General features: G+C 47.7%; 1 protein-coding gene across 2 annotated transcripts in view; it reads left to right on the forward strand.

Annotated features, from left to right (window-relative positions):
* Positions 1-19,432, forward strand: part of SIDT1 (SID1 transmembrane family member 1) — a 103,065-nt gene that overhangs the window by 21,528 nt on the left and 62,105 nt on the right. For both annotated transcript variants that reach the window (XM_069760535.1, XM_069760536.1), the window contains exons 3-6: positions 17,346-17,467; positions 18,690-18,860; positions 18,974-19,019; positions 19,188-19,289. In XM_069760535.1, the coding sequence (XP_069616636.1) occupies positions 17,346-17,467; positions 18,690-18,860; positions 18,974-19,019; positions 19,188-19,289 (441 nt within the window). The remainder of the gene's footprint in view (positions 1-17,345; positions 17,468-18,689; positions 18,861-18,973; positions 19,020-19,187; positions 19,290-19,432) is intronic.

Consider the following 19,432-nt stretch of genomic DNA (forward strand, 5'->3'; position numbering starts at 1 on the left):
CCCGCTTCCACCTCCATCATTCTCCCTCTGTGTCTGAGCGCTGATATCTGAGCGCAGCGGGTGCAATAACGTCAATACATAATGCCCGCTGTGCCAAGCAGTGCAGAGTTTCAGGACACTCATTGCCGAAACTGGAGCAGCGGGGAACGAGGAGAGGTGAATATTCTAGTTCTTTATTTTTTAAATCAATTAGTACATTGTGAGGCCAATTATACTACACTAGGTGGTGGCCCGATTTCTAACGCATCGGGTATTCTAGAATATGTATGTAGTTTATTTATGATGTTTTTAGAATAATGCAATTTATACACAGGATTCGGCCGGCCGGGCGCGACCAATTAGCGAAGCGTGGTTCAAATTCTGCGCCAATTCGCAGCCGGACGGCGCCTGTCGCTGATTGTTCGCGGCCGGCCGTGACCAATCAGTGAAGCTAGGGCCGGCTCCAGGTTTTTGAGGGCCCCGGGCGAAAGTCTCAAAGGGCCCCCCTCTTTAACACATACCACGATTCATGATGCACAGATACAGCAGAGAAATATAGCACAGCCCACGTAGTATATAACACAGCCCACGTAGTATATTGCCCAGCCACATAGTAAATAGCACAGCCCCCGTAGTATATATAGCACAGACACGTAGTGTATTGCACAGCAACGTAGTATATAGCACAGAGACGTAGCATATAACACAGAGACGAAGCATATAACACAGCCCATGCAGTATATAACACAGGCCACGAAGTATAGAGCACAGCAATGTAGTATATTGCCCAGCCACATAATATATACCACAGCCACGTAGTATATAACACAGAGACGAAGTATATAACACAGCCCATGCAGTATATAACACAGCCCACGTAGTATATAGCAATGTGGGCACCATATCCCTGTTAAAAAAAAAAGGAATTAAAATAAAAAATAGTTATATACTCACCTACTGTCGGCCCCCTGATCCAGCCCAGGTGTTTACCGATGCTCCTCGCGACGCTCCGGTCCCAAGAATGCATTGCGGGCTTGCGAGATGATGATGTAGCGGTCTCACGAGACCGCTACTTCATCATCTCGCGAGACCGTAATGCATGGACCGGAGCGTCGCGAGGAGCAGGAAACGAGACGGAAGGTGAGTATATAATGATTTTTTATTTTATTATTTTTAACATTAGATCTTTTTCTATTGATGCTCCATTTGTGTATGTCGCCATCAGTCATGTCGTGATTTGAGTATGTCGCCATCAGTGCCCACTAGTATAAAGATGGAGCAGTTTACCTGGAAGACATGGCCGGGGATAGTTCTTCTCTTAAGATCACATGATTCTGCCTTGTAGACCTCAGAAACACTGGCTCCTCATCACGTGCCAGCTGCTCTCTTCTCCTGACATCATGTGCCAGCTGCTCTCTTCTCCTGACATCACGTGCCAGCTGCTATCTTCTCCTGACATCACGTGCCAGCTGTGCTATTCTGACATCACGAGCCAGCTGCGCTCTTCTCCTGACATCACGAGCCAGCTGCGCTCTTCTCCTGACATCACGAGCCAGCTGCGCTCTTCTCCTGACATCACGAGCCAGCTGCTCTCTTCTCCTGACATCACGAGCCAGCTGCGCTCTTCTCCTGACATCACGAGCCAGCTGCTCTCTTCTCCTGACATCACGTGCCAGCTGCTATCTTCTCCTGACATCACGAGCCAGCTGTGCTATTCTGACATCACGAGCCAGCTGCGCTCTTCTCCTGACATCACGAGCCAGCTGCGCTCTTCTCCTGACATCACGAGCCAGCTGCGCTCTTCTCCTGACATCACGAGCCAGCTGCGCTCTTCTCCTGACATCACGAGCCAGCTGCGCTCTTCTCCTGACATCACGAGCCAGCTGCTCTCTTCTCCTGACATCACGAGCCAGCTGCTCTCTTCTCCTGATATCAGGAGCCAGCTGCGCTCTTCTCCTGACATCACGAGCCAGCTGCGCTCTTCTCCTGACATCACGTCCCAGCTGCACTCTTGTCCTGACATCATGAGCCAGCTGCGCTCTTCTGACATCATGAGTCAGCTGCTCTCTTCTCCTGACATCATGAGCCAGCTGCGCTCTTCTCCTGACATCACGAGCCAGCTGCGCTCTTCTCCTGACATCACGTCCCAGCTGTGCTCTTCTGACATCAGTCCCAGCTGCACTCTTGTCCTGACATCATGAGCCAGCTGTGCTCTTCTCCTGACATCACGAGCCAGCTGTGCTCTTCTCCTGACATCACGTCCCAGCTGCGCTCTTCTCCTGGCATTATGTGCCAGCTACGCTCTTCTTCTGCCATCATGTCCCAGCTGCTTTCTTCTCCTGACATCACAAGCCAGCTGCGCTCTTCTCCTGACATCACGAGCCAGCTGCGCTCTTCTCCTGACATCACGAGCCAGCTGCGCTCTTCTCCTGACATCACGTCCCAGCTGCGCTCTTCTCCTGACATCACGAGCCAGCTGCTTTCTTCTCCTGACATCACAAGCCAGCTGCGCTCTTCTCCTGACATCACGAGCCAGCTGCGCTCTTCTCCTGACATCACGAGCCAGCTGCGCTCTTCTCCTGACATCACGAGCCAGCTGCGCTCTTCTCCTGACATCACGTCCCAGCTGCGCTCTTCTCCTGACATCACGAGCCAGCTGCGCTCTTCTCCTGACATCACGAGCCAGCTGCGCTCTTCTCCTGACATCACGAGCCAGCTGTGCTCTTCTCCTGACATCACGTCCCAGCTGTGCTCTTCTGACATCACGTCCCAGCTGCACTCTTGTCCTGACATCATGAGCCAGCTGCGCTCTTCTCCTGACATCACGTCCCAGCTGCACTCTTCTCCTGGCATTATGTGCCAGCTACGCTCTTCTTCTGCCATCATGTCCCAGCTGCTTTCTTCTCCTGACATCACGAGCCAGCTGCGCTCTTCTCCTGGCATTATGTGCCAGCTGCTCTCTTCTCTTTACATCATGTCCCAGCTGCGCTCTTCTCCTGACATCATGTCCCAGCTGCTCTCTTCTCTTTACATCATGTCCCAGCTGCACTCTTCTCCTGGCATCATGTCCCAGCTGCGCTCTTCTCCTGACATCACGTCCCAGCTGCTCTCTTCTCTTTACATCATGTCCCAGCTGCGCTCTTCTCCTGACATTACGAGCCAGCTGCGCTCTTCTCCTGACATCACGTCCCAGCTGCTCTCTTCTCTTTACATCATGTCCCAGCTGCGCTCTTCTCCTGACATCACGAGCCAGCTGCGCTCTTCTCCTGACATCACGAGCCAGCTGCGCTCTTCTCCTGACATCACGTCCCAGCTGCTCTCTTCTCTTTACATCATGTCCCAGCTGCGCTCTTCTCCTGACATCACGAGCCAGTGGCGCTCTTCTCCTGACATCACGAGCCAGCTGCGCTCTTCTCCTGACATCACGTCCCAGCTGCGCTCTTCTCCTGACATCACGAGCCAGCTGTGCTCTTCTCCTGACATCACGAGCCAGCTGCACTCTTCTCCTGACATCACGAGCCAGCTGCACTCTTCTCCTGACATCACGTCCCAGCTGCGCTCTTCTCCTGACATCACGAGCCAGCTGCGCTCTTCTCCTGACATCACGAGCCAGCTGCACTCATCTCCTGACATCACGTCCCAGCTGTGCTCTTCTGGCATCTTATCTTCAGGCTAGAAGACATGATCTGCCCTGTAATTGTAGGAGTCTAATATTCTGCAGATTATATGAAAGTAAACAACAGGAAACATTACTGTTATAATGAACATCCTAGTGACTTCCTGATCCCTCGTGGCACCGTGCCACCTGCTGCAGTGAGCTCCAGCCACGGACACCATGCCACCTCTCCGTCACCAGTCCTGTGGTCTGACAGATGAAGGGCAGATGCATATGTTAATGGTTTAAGTATCTATCAAGAGGCCATCATGCCACAGACAAACAACTAGAATAGAAGCCACCATTCTTTACACTGCAGTTTTATTATTATTATTATTATTACTTATTTATATAAGCTTCTTGAAGAGGTGGGTTTTCAGGTTTCTTTTGAAGGATCCAAATGTGGTGGATAATCGGACGTCTTGGTGGCGATTGGGTGAGGAGCGAATAAGCGTGGAGGAGACTACGAGGTCTTGGGAGGACCGGAGATTACGTGAGGGAAGATATTAAGACATTAGTTTGTAAATATACGGAGGAGACAGGTTATGGATGGCTTTATAGGTCAGTGTTAGTAGTTTAAACTGTATACGCTGGGAAAGTGAAGGGATTTGCAAAGAGGGGAAGCAGGAGTGTAGCGAGGAGAGATTAATTAGTCGGGCAGCAGAGTTAAGGACGGACTGGAGGGGTGCGAGAGTGTTAGAGGGTAGGCCACAGAGGAGTATGTTGCAGTAGTCCAGGCGGGAGATGATGAGGGCATGCACGAGCATTTTGGTAGAGTGTGGGTTGAGGAAAGGACGGATTCTGGAAATATTTTTGAGCTGGAGGCGACAGGAGGTGGTGAGAGCTTGGATGTGCGGTTTGAAGGACAGGGCAGAGTCAAGGGTTACTCCGAGGCAGCGGATTTTGGGTACAGGGGAAAGTGTGATTTCATTTATTTTGATAGATAGATCAGGTAGGGAAGATATGCGAGATGGAGGAAAGATAATGAGTTCAGATTTGTCCACATTGAGCTTGAGGAAGCGAGAGGAGAAGAAGGAGGATATGGCTGATAGGCACTCTGGGATTCTGGAAATCAGAGAGGTGACATCTGGGCCAGAGATGTAGATCTGAGTGTTATCAGCATATAGATGGTACTGGAAGCCACAGGACCTTATGAGTTATCCCAAGCCAAGTGTATAGATTGAGAAGAGTAAGAGCCCTAGGACAGAGCCTTGGGGGACACCAACAGAGAGAGGGTGAGATGAAGAGGTAGTGTGGGAGTAGGAAACACTAAATGTGCGGTTGGTAAGGTATGAGGAGATCCAGGATAGGGCGAGGTCTTTGACCCGAAAGGAAGAGAGGATCTGTAGTAGGAGGCAGTGGTCAACTGTGTCGAAGGCAGAGGACAGGTCTAGGAGGAGGAGTATAGAGAATTGTCTGTTGGCTTTGGCTGTAAGTAAGTCGTTAGTAATTTTGGTCAGGGCAGTCTCAGTGGAATGGTGGGGACGGAAGCCAGATTGTAGGTTGGCGAAGAGAAAGTTAGGCCGGCGTCACACTGGCGTATTGCATCCGATTCGAGATCATCGGATGCGATATGCTAATAACACTCGCAGCAGAGCAGGAGCCGAGTGTCATGCGTCTGTGCTCAGATTCTCTCGCACAGGGAGGATCGGAGCACAGCTGCGGAGGAGGCGGAGAAATGAATTTCTCCATCTCCTCCATTGCTGGGGTCCGCTTATAACGCACATCACTCGGATGATATCAGAGTGGTGTGCGCTGTCTCATTCGCACCCATAGGTGCATGCTGCGATTGTCTCGGACGGAGGAAAACGGCCGACAAATAGTTGGCTGCTGGGAGCTGCCCCATAGCTTAACATTGGTCCGAGTGCAATGCGATTTTTTTATTTTTTTATTTTTTTTATTGCATTGCACTCGGCCGTTTAAAACGCCAGTGTGACCCCGGCCTTAGATGCAAAGTGATTGGAAAGTTCAGCGTGGATGTGCTGCTCAAGTAGTTTGGAAGCAAATGGGAGCAAAGATATGGGGCGATAGCTGGACACAGCGCTTGGGTCAAGGGATGGCTTTGTGAGGATAGGTGTGATTGTGGCATGTTTGAAAGCAGTGGGGAAGGTACCAGAAGTTAGGGATAGGTTGGAGAGATGGGTTAGGGATGGGATTAGTGTGGTGGTGAGGTTGGGGAAGAGGTGGGATGGGGTCAAGCGCACAAGTGGTGAGGTGCGATTTGGATAGAAGATGAGCAAGCTCCCCTTCAGTGATTTTGGAGGGGGAAGTTATGGGGTTTGGGCATTGGTCTGGTATACAAAGGTCTGCAGTTGGTTTCTTATTCACAAAGATGAAGGGTGGACGTACACATCAACTAAACTTTGGCACAACCGGCTAATTTGGGAAGAAACGGCCCTGACCAGTGATGTGTATGGAGATATTCACGCTGGTAGATCTCAGATGTATGGAAGCATATTCTCCGCTCCCTATTGAGAACACATGCATGCTCTTATCAATCGAGTGTGCACATGTATGAAGAGTGTTGGGAGTAGCAGCTGCCAGTCAAGTGGGTATGGGGACATTAGCCACCGCCAAACACCACGGTCTCCCATGCCCACAAAGGATGGGACATGTTGAAATCCTGTATGCCCAATCACACTTTTCCCTGATATCTACCGTAGAGGGAAAGCTGAAATCATCAGGTCCAGCCGCCATTAACCTGTGTATGAGCATCTTCGCTCCATAATATGTCGCCCAGAGCTCCCTCTTAATACATAGTCACCATATTTCACTCCTTGTCTCAGATGAGCGAGATCTAAAACAAGTCAGTGCAGCATGGAGAGGCAATCTACTGTACAGCAGAAGTTCTGCAGAACATGCAACATGCAGCAAGTGATCTCCTAGATATCAGACTGACACATTGTAACAAACCATCAAGAGTGGAAAAAGTCTGACTACAATTGTAACAAACCCACCAGCTGTGAGAGTAAGAGTTAACACTGCACCTGGCTGTGTCCACAGTAGTTAGTACACTTCTGCTTCCTAGTACATGTGCCCGCTGGGTGACGTGGCGCGGACGTCTGCGTTCTGTAGGCCAGCTTGGATGCCCTCCAGTTTTGGGTAATCAGTGATCTGCAGGTACATGTGCGGTGCAGTGACCAGGTGTATGGGGGAGAGCGCTGACCCGCTGCACTGGATGATGAGCATGTGCAGTGCTCTGAGCTCTGCACATCTCTGCTGCCCCTGCTGATTCAGGGCCTGCAGAGATCACACCTCACCCCAAACCTGCTCTGATCAGTACCTAATATTACACAGCACCACCTGTGGGCTGAAAAGAAAAAAGAAAAATACATAAGCATCTGACCTTACTGGAATGGATAGCACACAAACTGTCCAAAAGGGGACATCCCCTTTAAGGAGACATTATCGTTTTGACAAAACTCCATTAATCCAGATAGCTGCCGGATTATCAAATATTGTAGATCATTGGATCCATTCTTAATTGATCCTCTAGAGTCCAGTGATATACCAGCCTACGCGGAGTTCTGGACTACTGGATGCCGGATTACAGGAGTTGTTCTGTCTGGAGGAGTGTAAGCTCTTGTGCCCAGTACTGGGGTCCTAATTCTCCATCTTGCTCTCTGGCACGGTGATGGTTTAATGCCCTCTCTGTAGCTGGCGATCGATACCGGCACGTTACAGTCAGGAAATCTCAGGGCAATAAAGGGAACTCCGCAGATAAGACGTAGTGAGCGATGAGGAAATATTCTGGGCCTCCTGTGTAATCATTCACTGAAAGATCTAGCCTTCGGTGCTACGAAGAGAATTGTATTGTGTTACTTTCCCTTTAAATGTTCATTCAAACACAGGAAAAACCAAAACTCTTTAGTTCTGGGTGATTATATAATCACAGGTGTAGAAAGGGGGTGCGGAGTCTGGGGTCTGCACTTATTTAGGGGTCCGAGGTCTGTTTGGGGTGGCTGACCTAGAGCATGTGTTATGTGGATCTAGTCTGAGATCTGGACTCGATTGGTGATTCTAGTATAAGATCTATTTATTTAGGGGGTCTGGTCTTGGGTTTGTTTAACTTTAGGGGGTCTGGTCTTGGGTTTGTTTAACTTTAGGGGGTCTGGTCTTGGGTTTGTTTAACTTTAGGGGGTCTGGTCTTGGGTTCGTATAAGTTTAGGGGGTCTAGTCTTGAGGTTTTTATACGTTTAGGGGGTCTAGTCTTGGGTTTTCATAAGTTTAGGGGGTCTGGTCTTGGGTTTGTATAAGTATAGGGGGTCTGGTCTTGAGTTTGTACAAGTTTAGGGGGTCTGGTCTTGGGTTTTTATAAGTTTAGGGGGTCTAGTCTTGGGATTTCATAAGTTTAGAGGGTCTGGTCTTGGGTTTGTTTAACTTTAGGGAGTCTGGTCTTAGGTTTGTATAAGTTTAGGGGGTCTGGTCTTGGGTTTGTTTAACTTTCGGGGGTCTGGTCTTGAGTTTATATAAGTTTAGGGGGTCTAGTCTTGAGTTTGTATAAGTTTAGGGGGTCTGGTCTTGGGTTTTCATAAGTTTAGAGGGTCTGGTCTTGGGTTTGTTTAACTTTAGGGAGTCTGGTCTTGGGTTCGTATAACTTTGGGGGGTCTGGTCTTGAATTTGTATACGTTTAAGGGGTCTGGTCTCAGGTCTGTATTAGTTTCTGAAGTTATGGGGTGATTATCGAGGTTGAGATTTTAGTCCAGACTCTACATTAGTTTAGTGTTTCTGTTGTGAGGTCTGCACTAGTTTAGCGGTACTGGTTCAGGGTCTATATTAATTTAAGGTCTTGGTTTAAGGTGTATATTAGTTCAGGGGTTCTGGTCTGGGGTCTGAACTAGTTTAAGGATTTGGTTCCAGGATCTGTGTTACGCTGTTGTCACACGTTCAGTATTTGGTCAGTATTTTACATCAGTATTTGAGGGGCAAAATGAGAAGTGGGTGATAAATCCAGAAGTGGGGCATATGTTTCTATTATACTTTTCCTCTGATTGTTCCTCTCTGGTTTTGGCTACAAATACTGATGTGAAATACTGACCGAATACTGACCGTGTGACAGCGGCCTTATTTGAGAGATCAGCTGGAAGGGCCATATCAGTTTGAGGGTCTGGATTAGTTTAGAGGTCTGTTGTTGAGTTTATATTGTTTTCAGGGATCAGTTGTCTGCATTAGTTTAGTGGTCCAGTGTGGGATCTGTTTCAGTTTAGGGTCCTGGTCTGGGGTCCGTATTACTTTAGGGAGTCCTGTCTGGGGTCCTGATTAGTGGTTTTAGTCAGGGGTCTATATAGCTAACAGTTTGGTTGGGGTTCTTTACTATTTTAGGGGCTGGGTTTGGGATCTGTATTAGTTCTAGAACTCTTTTCTGGATCTGTATTTGTTATTTCTGGGGTGCGGTCTGGGTTCTATCTGAGTTTAAGGGTCTGTATTAATTGACAGGGTCTGATCTGAGGCCTGTATTAGTTTGTAGGGTCTGGCTGGTCCAGAGTCTGATCTAGTTAAGGGGTCTGATCTATTTTTGTTTCGGGATTCTGGTCGAAGGTCTTTAATAATTTAGCTTTCTGGTTTGGGGTCTATATTATTTCACGGGTATGTTCTAGCCTCTACATTAGTTTAGGGGTCTGCTCTGGGGTCTGTATTATTTCAGGTGTATGTTATAGGGTCTATAATAGATTAGCTGTCTGGTTTGGGGTCTATATTATTTCAGGGGTTTTCCCTAGGGTCTATATTAGTTTAGGGGTCTGGTCTGAGGTCTCTATTAATTTAGCCATCTCGTTTGGGGTCTGCATTAGTTCAGGGTTTTGCTCTATGGTCTATATTAGTCTAGGGGTCTGGTCTGGTCTTGGGTCTGTATTAATTTAAGGGTCTGGCCTGAGGTCTGTGTTATTTAGGGTTCTGTCATGATCCCAATGGCAGGGGATAACAAAAGGACAAGCACACAAAAAACAGAACAAGCTCTAGGGTGATGGAAACTGAGCTGACCGCGATCCTGAACCTAATTCACAACACTAGCAGTAGCCGGGGAACGTGCCTACGATGATTCTGGACGTCTCGCGCCAGCCGAAGGACTAGCTTCCCCTATTAGAAGAAACAAAGACCTCTCTTGCCTCCAGAGAAACACCCCACAGAAATAGCAGCCCCCCACATGTAATGACGGTGAAATGAGAGGAAAGCACATACGTAGTAATGAAAACAGATTCAGCAAAATGAGGCCCGCTAAAACTAGATAGCAGAGGATACAAAAGTGAACTGCGCGGTCAGCGAAAAACCCTACAAAAAACCATCCTGAAATTACCTGAACTCATATGCCAACTCATGGAACATGAGGAGTAATATCAGCCCACTAGAGCAACCAGCAACAAGGAATCACATAACTGCAAGCTGGACAAAAACAAAAATAAAGCAAAACGTGGAACAGGTAAATCAAAAACTTAGCTTGTCCTGATGATTACAGAAGCGGAAAGCAGAGGTAACAAGACACACTGATTACATTGATCGCCGGCGAGGAAATGACAAGAAAGCCAGGTTAAATAGGAAACTCCCATATCCTGATAGAACAGGTGGACACCAGAGACCGCAGATAACACAAGTCACCCAGTACCATCTGCAACCACCAAAGGGAGCCCAAAAACAGAATCCACAACAGTACCCCCCCTTGAGGAGGGGTCACCGAACCCTCACGAGAACCACCAGGGCGACCAGGATGAGCCCTATGAAATGCACGGACCAAATCAGCAGCATGAACATCAGAGGCAACCACCCAAGAATTATCCTCCTGACCATAACCCTTCCACTTGACCAAATATTGGAGTTTCCGTCTGGAAACGCGAGAATCCAAGATCTTCTCCACAACATACTCCAATTCTCCCTCCACCAGCACCGGAGCAGGAGGCTCAAGCGAAGGAACAACAGGTACCTCATACTTCCGCAACAACGACCGATGGAACACATTATGAATAGCAAACGATGCCGGGAGATCCAAACGAAACGACACAGGGTTAAGAATTTCCAAGATCCTATAGGGACCGATAAACCGAGGCTTGAACTTAGGAGAAGAGACCTTCATAGGAACAAAACGAGAAGACAACCACACCAAGTCCCCAACACGAAGTCGAGGACCCACGCGGCGACGGCGATTAGCAAACTGCTGAGCCCTCCCCTGGGACAACTTCAAATTGTCCACCACATGACTCCAAATCTGATGCAACCTATCCACCACCATGTCCACTCCAGGACAATCAGAAGGCTCCACCTGACCAGAGGAAAAACAAGGATGAAACCCCGAATTACAAAAGAAAGGAGAAACCAAGGTAGCAGAACTAGCCCGATTATTAAGGGCAAATTCGGCAAGCGGCAAAAAGGTAACCCAGTCATCCTGATCAGCAGAAACAAAACACCTTAAATAAGTTTCCAAGGTCTGATTAGTTTGTTCCGTCTGGCCATTCGTCTGAGGATGGAACGCAGACGAAAAGGACAAATCAATGCCCATCTTAGCACAGAACGTCCGCCAAAATCTAGACAAAAACTGGGATCCCCTGTCAGAAACAATGTTCTCCGGAATCCCATGCAAACGAACCACGTTCTGAAAAAACAGAGGGACCAACTCAGAGGAGGAAGGTAACTTAGGCAAGGGGACCAGATGAACCATCTTAGAAAAGCGGTCACACACAACCCAGATGACGGACATTTTTTGAGAGACAGGGAGATCCGAAATAAAGTCCATGGAAATGTGCGTCCAAGGCCTCTTCGGGATAGGCAAAGGTGACAACAATCCACTGGCCCGAGAACAGCAAGGCTTAGCCCGAGCGCAAACTTCACAAGACTGCACAAAAGAACGCACATCCCTCGACAAGGAAGGCCACCAAAAAGACCTGGCCACCAAGTCTCTAGTACCAAATATTCCAGGATGACCTGCCAACGCAGAAGAATGGACCTCGGAGATGACTCTACTGGTCCAATTATCCGGAACAAACAGTCTTTCAGGCGGACAACGATCAGGTTTATCCGCCTGAAACTCCTGCAAAGCACGTCGCAAGTCTGGGAAGACAGCCGACAAAATCACCCCATCCCTAAGGATACCAGTGGGCTCAGAATTTCCAGGGGAATCAGGCACAAAACTCCTAGAAAGAGCATCCGCCTTCACATTCTTTGAACCTGGCAGGTATGAAACCACAAAATCGAAACGGGAGAAAAACAGTGACCAACGAGCCTGTCTAGGATTCAGACGCTTGGCAGACTCAAGGTAAATCAGATTTTTGTGATCAGTCAAGACCACCACACGATGTCTAGCACCCTCGCCACTCCTCAAATGCCCACTTCATGGCCAAAAGCTCCCTATTACCAACATCATAATTCCGCTCAGTGGGCGAAAACTTTCTAGAAAAGAACGCACATGGCTTCATCACCGAGCAATCGGAGCTTCTCTGTGACAAAACCGCCCCCGCTCCAATCTCAGAAGCATCAACCTCAACCTGAAAAGGAAGCGAAACATCTGGCTGACGCAACACAGGAGCAGAAGAAAACCGGCGCTTAAGTTCCTGAAAGGCCTCCACAGCCGCAGGAGACCAATCAGCAACATCAGCACCCTTCTTAGTCAGATCCGTCAAAGGCTTAACAACACTAGAAAAATTAGTTATGAAACGACGATAAAAATTAGCAAAGCCCAAGAACTTCTGTAGACTCTTAAGAGATGTAGGCTGCGTCCAGTCACAAATAGCTTGAACCTTGACGGGATCCATCTCAATAGTAGAAGGGGAAAAAATATACCCCCAAAAAGAAATCTTCTGGACTCCAAAGAGACACTTTGAACCTTTTACAAACAAAGAATTGGCCCGCAGGACCTGAAACACCTTCCTGACCTGCTGAACATGGGACTCCCAGTCATCAGAAAAAACCAAAACATCATCCAAATACACAATCATAAATTTATCCAGATATTCACGGAAAATATCGTGCATAAAGGACTGGAAGACAGAAGGAGCATTAGAAAGTCCAAAAGGCATCACCAAATACTCAAAATGGCCCTCAGGCGTATTAAATGCGGTTTTCCACTCATCACCCTGCTTAATCCGCACAAGATTATACGCACCCCGAAGATCAATCTTAGTGAACCATTTAGCCCCCTTAATGCGAGCGACCAAATCAGTCAACAATGGCGAAGGATACTGATATTTGACCGTAATCTTATTCAAAAGACGGTAATCTATACAAGGCCTCAAGGAACCATCTTTTTTGGCCACGAAAGAAAAACCTGCTCCCAAAGGAGATGAAGATGGACGGATATGTCCCTTTTCCAAGGACTCCTTAACATAATCCCGCATAGCAGTATGCTCTGGCACTGACAGATTGAACAAACGACCTTTAGGAAATTTACTGCCAGGAATCAAATCTATAGCACAATCGCAATCCCTGTGAGGAGGAAGCGAATTGAGCTTAGGCTCCTCAAAAACATCCCGATAATCAGACAAAAATAGAGGAACCTCAGAAGGAGTAGATGAAGCGATAGAAATCGGAGGTGCATCATCATGAACCCCCTGACATCCCCAGCTTAACACAGACATTGTTTTCCAGTCCAGGACTGGGTTATGAGTTTGTAACCATGGCAGACCAAGCACTAAGACATCATGTAAATTATACAGTACCAGGAAGCGAATCACCTCCTGATGAACGGGAGCCATACGCATGGTCACGTGTGTCCAGTACTGAGGTTTATTCATAGCCAAAGGTGTAGAGTCAATTCCTTTCAAAGGAATAGGGACTTCCAGAGGCTCCAGACTAAACCCACAGCGGTTGGCAAATGACCAATCCATAAGACTCAGGGCAGCGCCTGAATCCACATAGGCATCGACGGAAATGGATGATAATGAACAAATCAGAGTCACAGACAGAATGAACTTAGACTGTAAAGTACTAATGGCAACAGACTTAGCAACCTTTTTTGTGCGTTTAGAGCATGCTGATATAACATGAGCTGAATCACCACAATAAAAACACAACCCATTTTTCCGCCTATAGTTTTGCCGTTCACTTCTGGACTGAATTCTATCACATTGCATTGTCTCAGGTGCCTGTTCAGAAGACACCGCCAAATGGTGCACAGGTTTGCGCTCCCGTAAACGCCGATCAATCTGAATAGCCATAGTCATAGACTCATTCAGACCTGTAGGCGCCGGGAACCCCACCATAACATCTTTAATGGCCTCAGAAAGGCCATCTCTGAATCTTGCAGCCAGGGCGCACTCATTCCACTGAGTAAGCACCGACCATTTCCGAAATTTCTGACAATATATTTCTGCTTCATCTTGCCCCTGAGAGAGAGCCAATAAAGCTTTTTCAGCCTGAATCTCCTGGTTAGGTTCCTCATAGAGCAAACCCAATGCCAGAAAAAACGCATCCACATTGAGCAACGCAGGATCCCCTGGTGCCAATGCAAATGCCCAATTCTGAGGGTCACCCCGCAGGAAAGATATTACAATTTTAACTTGCTGAGCAGGGTCTCCAGAGGAGCGAAATTTCAAAGAAAGAAACAACTTGCAATTGTTCCTAAAATTCAGAAAACTAGATCTATCTCCAGCAAAGAACTCTGGGATAGGAATTCTAGGTTCAGACATAGGAGCATGTACAACAAAATCTTGTATATTTTGAACCTTAGCAGCAAGATTATTCAGGCTGGAAGCCAAACTCTGGACGTCCATGATAAACAGCTGAGGTCAGAGCCATTCAAGGATTAAGAGGAGGTAAGACGCAGCCTGGCTGCAATTAAGGCTAGGCAGCAAACTGAGGGAAGGAAAAAAAAAAAAAAAACTTCCTCAGACTACTTTTCCTACTACTTCAGCCAATACGATTACCACTTTTGGGCCGGCGATACTGTCATGATCCCAATGGCAGGGGATAACAAAAGGACAAGCACACAAAAAACAGAACAAGCTCTAGGGTGATGGAAACTGAGCTGACCGCGATCCTGAACCTAATTCACAACACTAGCAGTAGCCGGGGAACGTGCCTACGATGATTCTAGACATCTCGCGCCAGCCGAAGGACTAGCTTCCCCTATTAGAAGAAACAAAGACCTCTCTTGCCTCCAGAGAAACACCCCACAGAAATAGCAGCCCCCCACATGTAATGACGGTGAAATGAGAGGAAAGCACATACGTAGTAATGAAAACAGATTCAGCAAAATGAGGCCCGCTAAAACTAGATAGCAGAGGATACAAAAGTGAACTGCGCGGTCAGCGAAAAACCCTACAAAAAACCATCCTGAAATTACCTGAACTCATATGCCAACTCATGGAACATGAGGAGTAATATCAGCCCACTAGAGCAACCAGCAACAAGGAATCACATAACTGCAAGCTGGACAAAAACAAAAATAAAGCAAAACGTGGAACAGGAAAATCAAAAACTTAGCTTGTCCTGATGATTACAGAAGCGGAAAGCAGAGGTAACAAGACACACTGATTACATTGATCGCCGGCGAGGAAATGACAAGAAAGCCAGATTAAATAGGAAACTCCCATATCCTGATAGAACAGGTGGACACCAGAGACCGCAGAGAACACAAGTCACCCAGTACCATCTGCAACCACCAGAGGGAGCCCAAAAACAGAATCCACAACAGGGTTCTGGTCTGGGGTCTGTGTTAGTTTAGTTAGTATGATCTGGGGTCTGTAAGCGTTGCAGAATATGTTGGCGCTATATAAATAAAGATTATTATCTGTATTAGTTTACAGGGTCTGATTTAGTCGAGGAGTCTGGTCTGGGGTCTATTTTTATTTAGGGGTCTGGTCTGGGGTATGTCTTACAGTAGAAGTCTGCTCTGGGGTCTGTAATATTTCAGGTGTATGTTATAGGGTCTGTAATAGAGTAGCGGTCTGGTTTGGGGTCTATATTAGTTCAGGGGTTTGCTCTATGCTCTATATCAGTTTAGGGGTGTGGTCTGAGGTCTGTATTATTTAGAGGTCTGGTCTGGGGTCTGTATTAGTTTAGTTAGTATGATCTGGGCTCGTCTAGGGTCTGATCTAGTTGAGGAGTCTGGCCTGGGGTCTATTTTTATTTAGGGGTCTGGTGTGTGGTCTGTATTAGTTTAGGGATTGGGCTTTGTATTCATCTTGGGGAGGGTGGGGGGATAAGGTCGTCAGCTACTTGTAATTCCATACTATTGGTTGCGGGACCACCCTATATATATGGGTGAGGGTAATAGTAAACATTGGGGGCACCACTGATACTCAGGATCGCTGTGATGTCACTTCTGAAGGCATTACCGGAGGTAATGGTGGTCTGTGGAGGGGCGGTCTCTCCTATAAGCGGAGAATCACAGGTCACATATCTGGGGCCTTAAATGGTTAAACAGGGAGGAGCGGATACAGGGAAATGTTTTCGCGCAGCGGGCGTCAGACGAGTCTCAGGAATTCAATATTGTGTACATAATATTTGTTTTTTCCTTTTTTTTTTTTTTGCTGCAGATTTTTGTCATACTTTTAAGAAAGTATTATGGGGAGAGGCCATAGGTGCCACCAAAACGTGGCTTGCGAAATTCTCCTACATACATTCCACGCTTTTGTGGAGACAACCCCACACCTGTCCCCAATCATGAATTGTTATCCAATGGGGTGTGGCTATAGGGGGCGATTACAGTGACCAGTCATTTACTATATAGGAAAATCTCCTCAGAACGCTGTGGGCCTCAAAGTAAAATGTCCTGGTTAGTCATAGCAACCAATCAGAGCTCAGCTTTCAGGTGTAAAACCGTACTGGGAAAATGAAAGCTGCGCTGTGATTGGTTGCTAAGGACACACTCTGTGGGGCTGCACTTGCCAACAGGCCGTTGTTTTTTTGTCCGATAAATCGGGGTTTATGTTGAATTTGCAGATAAAGGGCCGAGCTTAGTAAAGTCGCTGGGTTTGGGGGGTTTAGACTCGATCACGGCCTTACAGGCCTGGTCCGGGCCTCAGGCGGCCATGTTTTCCCTGCGTTTCTGGCGCCATTAGTCGCGCGGTTACTGATTTCTCGACCTGATATTTCGCACCGCTTGATGTCTGATGTGTGAATGGGCGACAGCGATTCCCTGCGCCTGAATAATTCATATCTGCGTGTGACTGAGCGGAGAAATATCAGCGATAACGTAGGGTTAACAGACGCCAGGGCTGCGGACATCCTGCTGCCGCCTGGCAACCGATCGTCCCAGCATCCCCCCGCCGTTACCACGGCAACCAGTTGGCCTCTTATTGATGTCTATCTGCGCATTCGTCTTGCAGACCCCGCAGCGCAGAAATCTGCTCCCGGCAGCAAATGTAAACACTCGCCCCCATCATCCAGCTCAGAAAAGAACATCACTCAGCTCGCCCGGACCCCTGAAAGGAAAATCTCCCAAATACTACAGCAACAAGGCAACGAAAAAAAAAATACCCTGCAAAACTACATCCAGGAACGCAGTGTGGCCCCCCCATCTGTCACTGCTGGGCCCGCGGCCATATTGGACATCACCCCGCTATACCACCATCAGATAATAAATAATGTGACAGCTTTCTAATATGGCGGGGTTCCAATTCCTCACAGCTTTTCCAGATTTCCTGCTTGCTGGCAGTGAGTGGAAGCATTGTTCACACTCTCTGGGCCCCTAGTCTGAGGGCCACCAGGGCCACACCTCTGTGTGAGGCAGACATGACACAGCTGCCATTATTTCTCCGCACTGTCTAATCCGTTTTCCGTCCCACAGGTGGACGCTCTGCGCGTTTTTGTTCGCTCCGACTCAGACGACCTGGAGTTCCCTGTCCTGTTTGTGGTGCGTCAGCAGAAAGGAGTCCTGTCATGGCAGGTGCCGCTCGCCTTCAGGGGCTAGTAAGTATCACCGTCATGGCGTCACCGGCCCCCTTTAGTCATATGCTAAGCTGCATGAACGTGTCTAGCTATTTTACCCTCATTTCCCTGATAGCTCCCTGCTGGTTCAGTGTCTGCAGAGAGCGGACCCTTCTGTGGTGTATTGAAGGAGGCAGAAAATTTTGACGATTTGATTAAACTGATGCTCCAATCACATGCAAAGCTGCGTGCAGAATTCTTGTAAGATCTCTCAGACCAATAGCAGATCAGATTCCACCCTGCTGGTTCAGTGTCTGCAGAGAGCGGACCCTTCTGTGGTGTATTGAAGTGGCAGCAATTTTCGACAATTTCATTAATCTTATGCTCCAATCACATGCAAAGCTGCGTGCAGAATTCTTGTAAGAGCTCTCAGACTAATAACGGATCCGACACCACCCTGCTGGTTCAGCATCTGCAGAGATCGGACCCTTCTGTGGTGCATGGATTATGGGAGCTAGTGTTTTTGAAAAGTTAATGAATCTTATGCTCTGGTCACATGCAAAGCTGTGCAGAATTCTTCTAGTTTCTTAAAGATTTTTAGACTCCTCTTATGTCTCCTGCTGGTTCAGTGTCTGCAGACTTTGCCCATGTTTGGTGCATTGTGGGAGGCGTTTTTTTTACCATTTCATTAAATATATGCTCCAATCACATGCGGAGCTGTGTGCAGAATACTTGTAAGAGGGCTCCAATAACGGATCCAATATCCCTCTACATGTTCAGGGCCCCTTCCTGCTGGTTCAGTGTCTGCAGTGAGTGGGCCCCTCAGTGGTGCTTTGTGGGAGCCAGTGTTATTGGGACATTTTAATAATCTTCTGCTCCAGTCACACAGAGAGATGTATATAGAAATCTTCACTTTAGGCTGATGGATCAGTCTCCTTCCTGCTGGTTCAGTGTCTGCAGAGAGAGGTCCTTTCTGTGTTGCATTGTAGCATTTAGTTCTTTTGAACACTTCATTAATCGTATGCTCCAGTCACATGCAGAGCTACAAGCAGAATTCTTCTTCATTTTAGGCTGATGGGTCTGACCCCTCCCTGCTGATTCAGTGTCTGCAGAGAACATCCTGTGATATAGTGGTTAATATGGGATGGATTGTTCTTTGTACACTGTACTTTTAATACTCTGGTCACAGCCGGAGCTGCATGTAAAATTCCAATTTCCTGGAAACATAAATGTTAACCTGTTTTCTATCTATATATCTCACTAGCTACCAGAGAACGTACACGTACCAGGATGTGAGCCGCACTCTGTGCCCCACCGACCCCGAGGGCCCGACCCCGACCTCGGAGCAGCTGCTGTACATAGACATCGCCTCCATGGCGCCCTCCAGTGTCCAGTATGAGCTCATAGTCAGACGACTGCCCGATTTTGAACTTCAGTAAGTCATTTTTTTATTACTTTTTTTTCCCCCAAAAAATGTACTTAATGGCGCAATACATTTTTACAAGTATCACGACCCCGTGTGACGCACGATTGTCTCACTTTTTCCAGGACGGACATTCCCCTTAATTTCAGCTCTTCGCCTTCGCAACCCCAGGTACATCCTACACCTGGTGTTATCAGCGAGCCGTGTTTGCTTTTTGGGATGGTGACGCACCCGCAGTGGGTGATGGCTGGGTGTTGTACAGACATAGCAGCGCGGACATCCAAACCCAAAGCGCACGGCAAATAGGCAGTGACCTTTAACCCTTTCTCTCCCGTGTAGTATTTCCTGTACTCGTTCCCAGAAGGGGTGGACTCGGTGGTCATCAAGGTGAAGTCGGCCGAGACGTTCCCCTGCACCGTGGTGTCCGTCCAGGATATTACAGTGAGTGAGACAAGTCCTGTAATCATCACATAAAAGTGCTTCACGGCTGATAACAGGGACAATAGACTGACGCGAGCAGCGCCATTAATGGAGAAAAACCAGTAAAAGACAACCAAATGTCTAATGCTCCAATTTACTGCACC

Source organism: Ranitomeya imitator, chromosome 3 (assembly GCF_032444005.1).
Source record: "Ranitomeya imitator isolate aRanImi1 chromosome 3, aRanImi1.pri, whole genome shotgun sequence".
Lineage (NCBI taxonomy): Eukaryota > Metazoa > Chordata > Amphibia > Anura > Dendrobatidae > Ranitomeya > Ranitomeya imitator.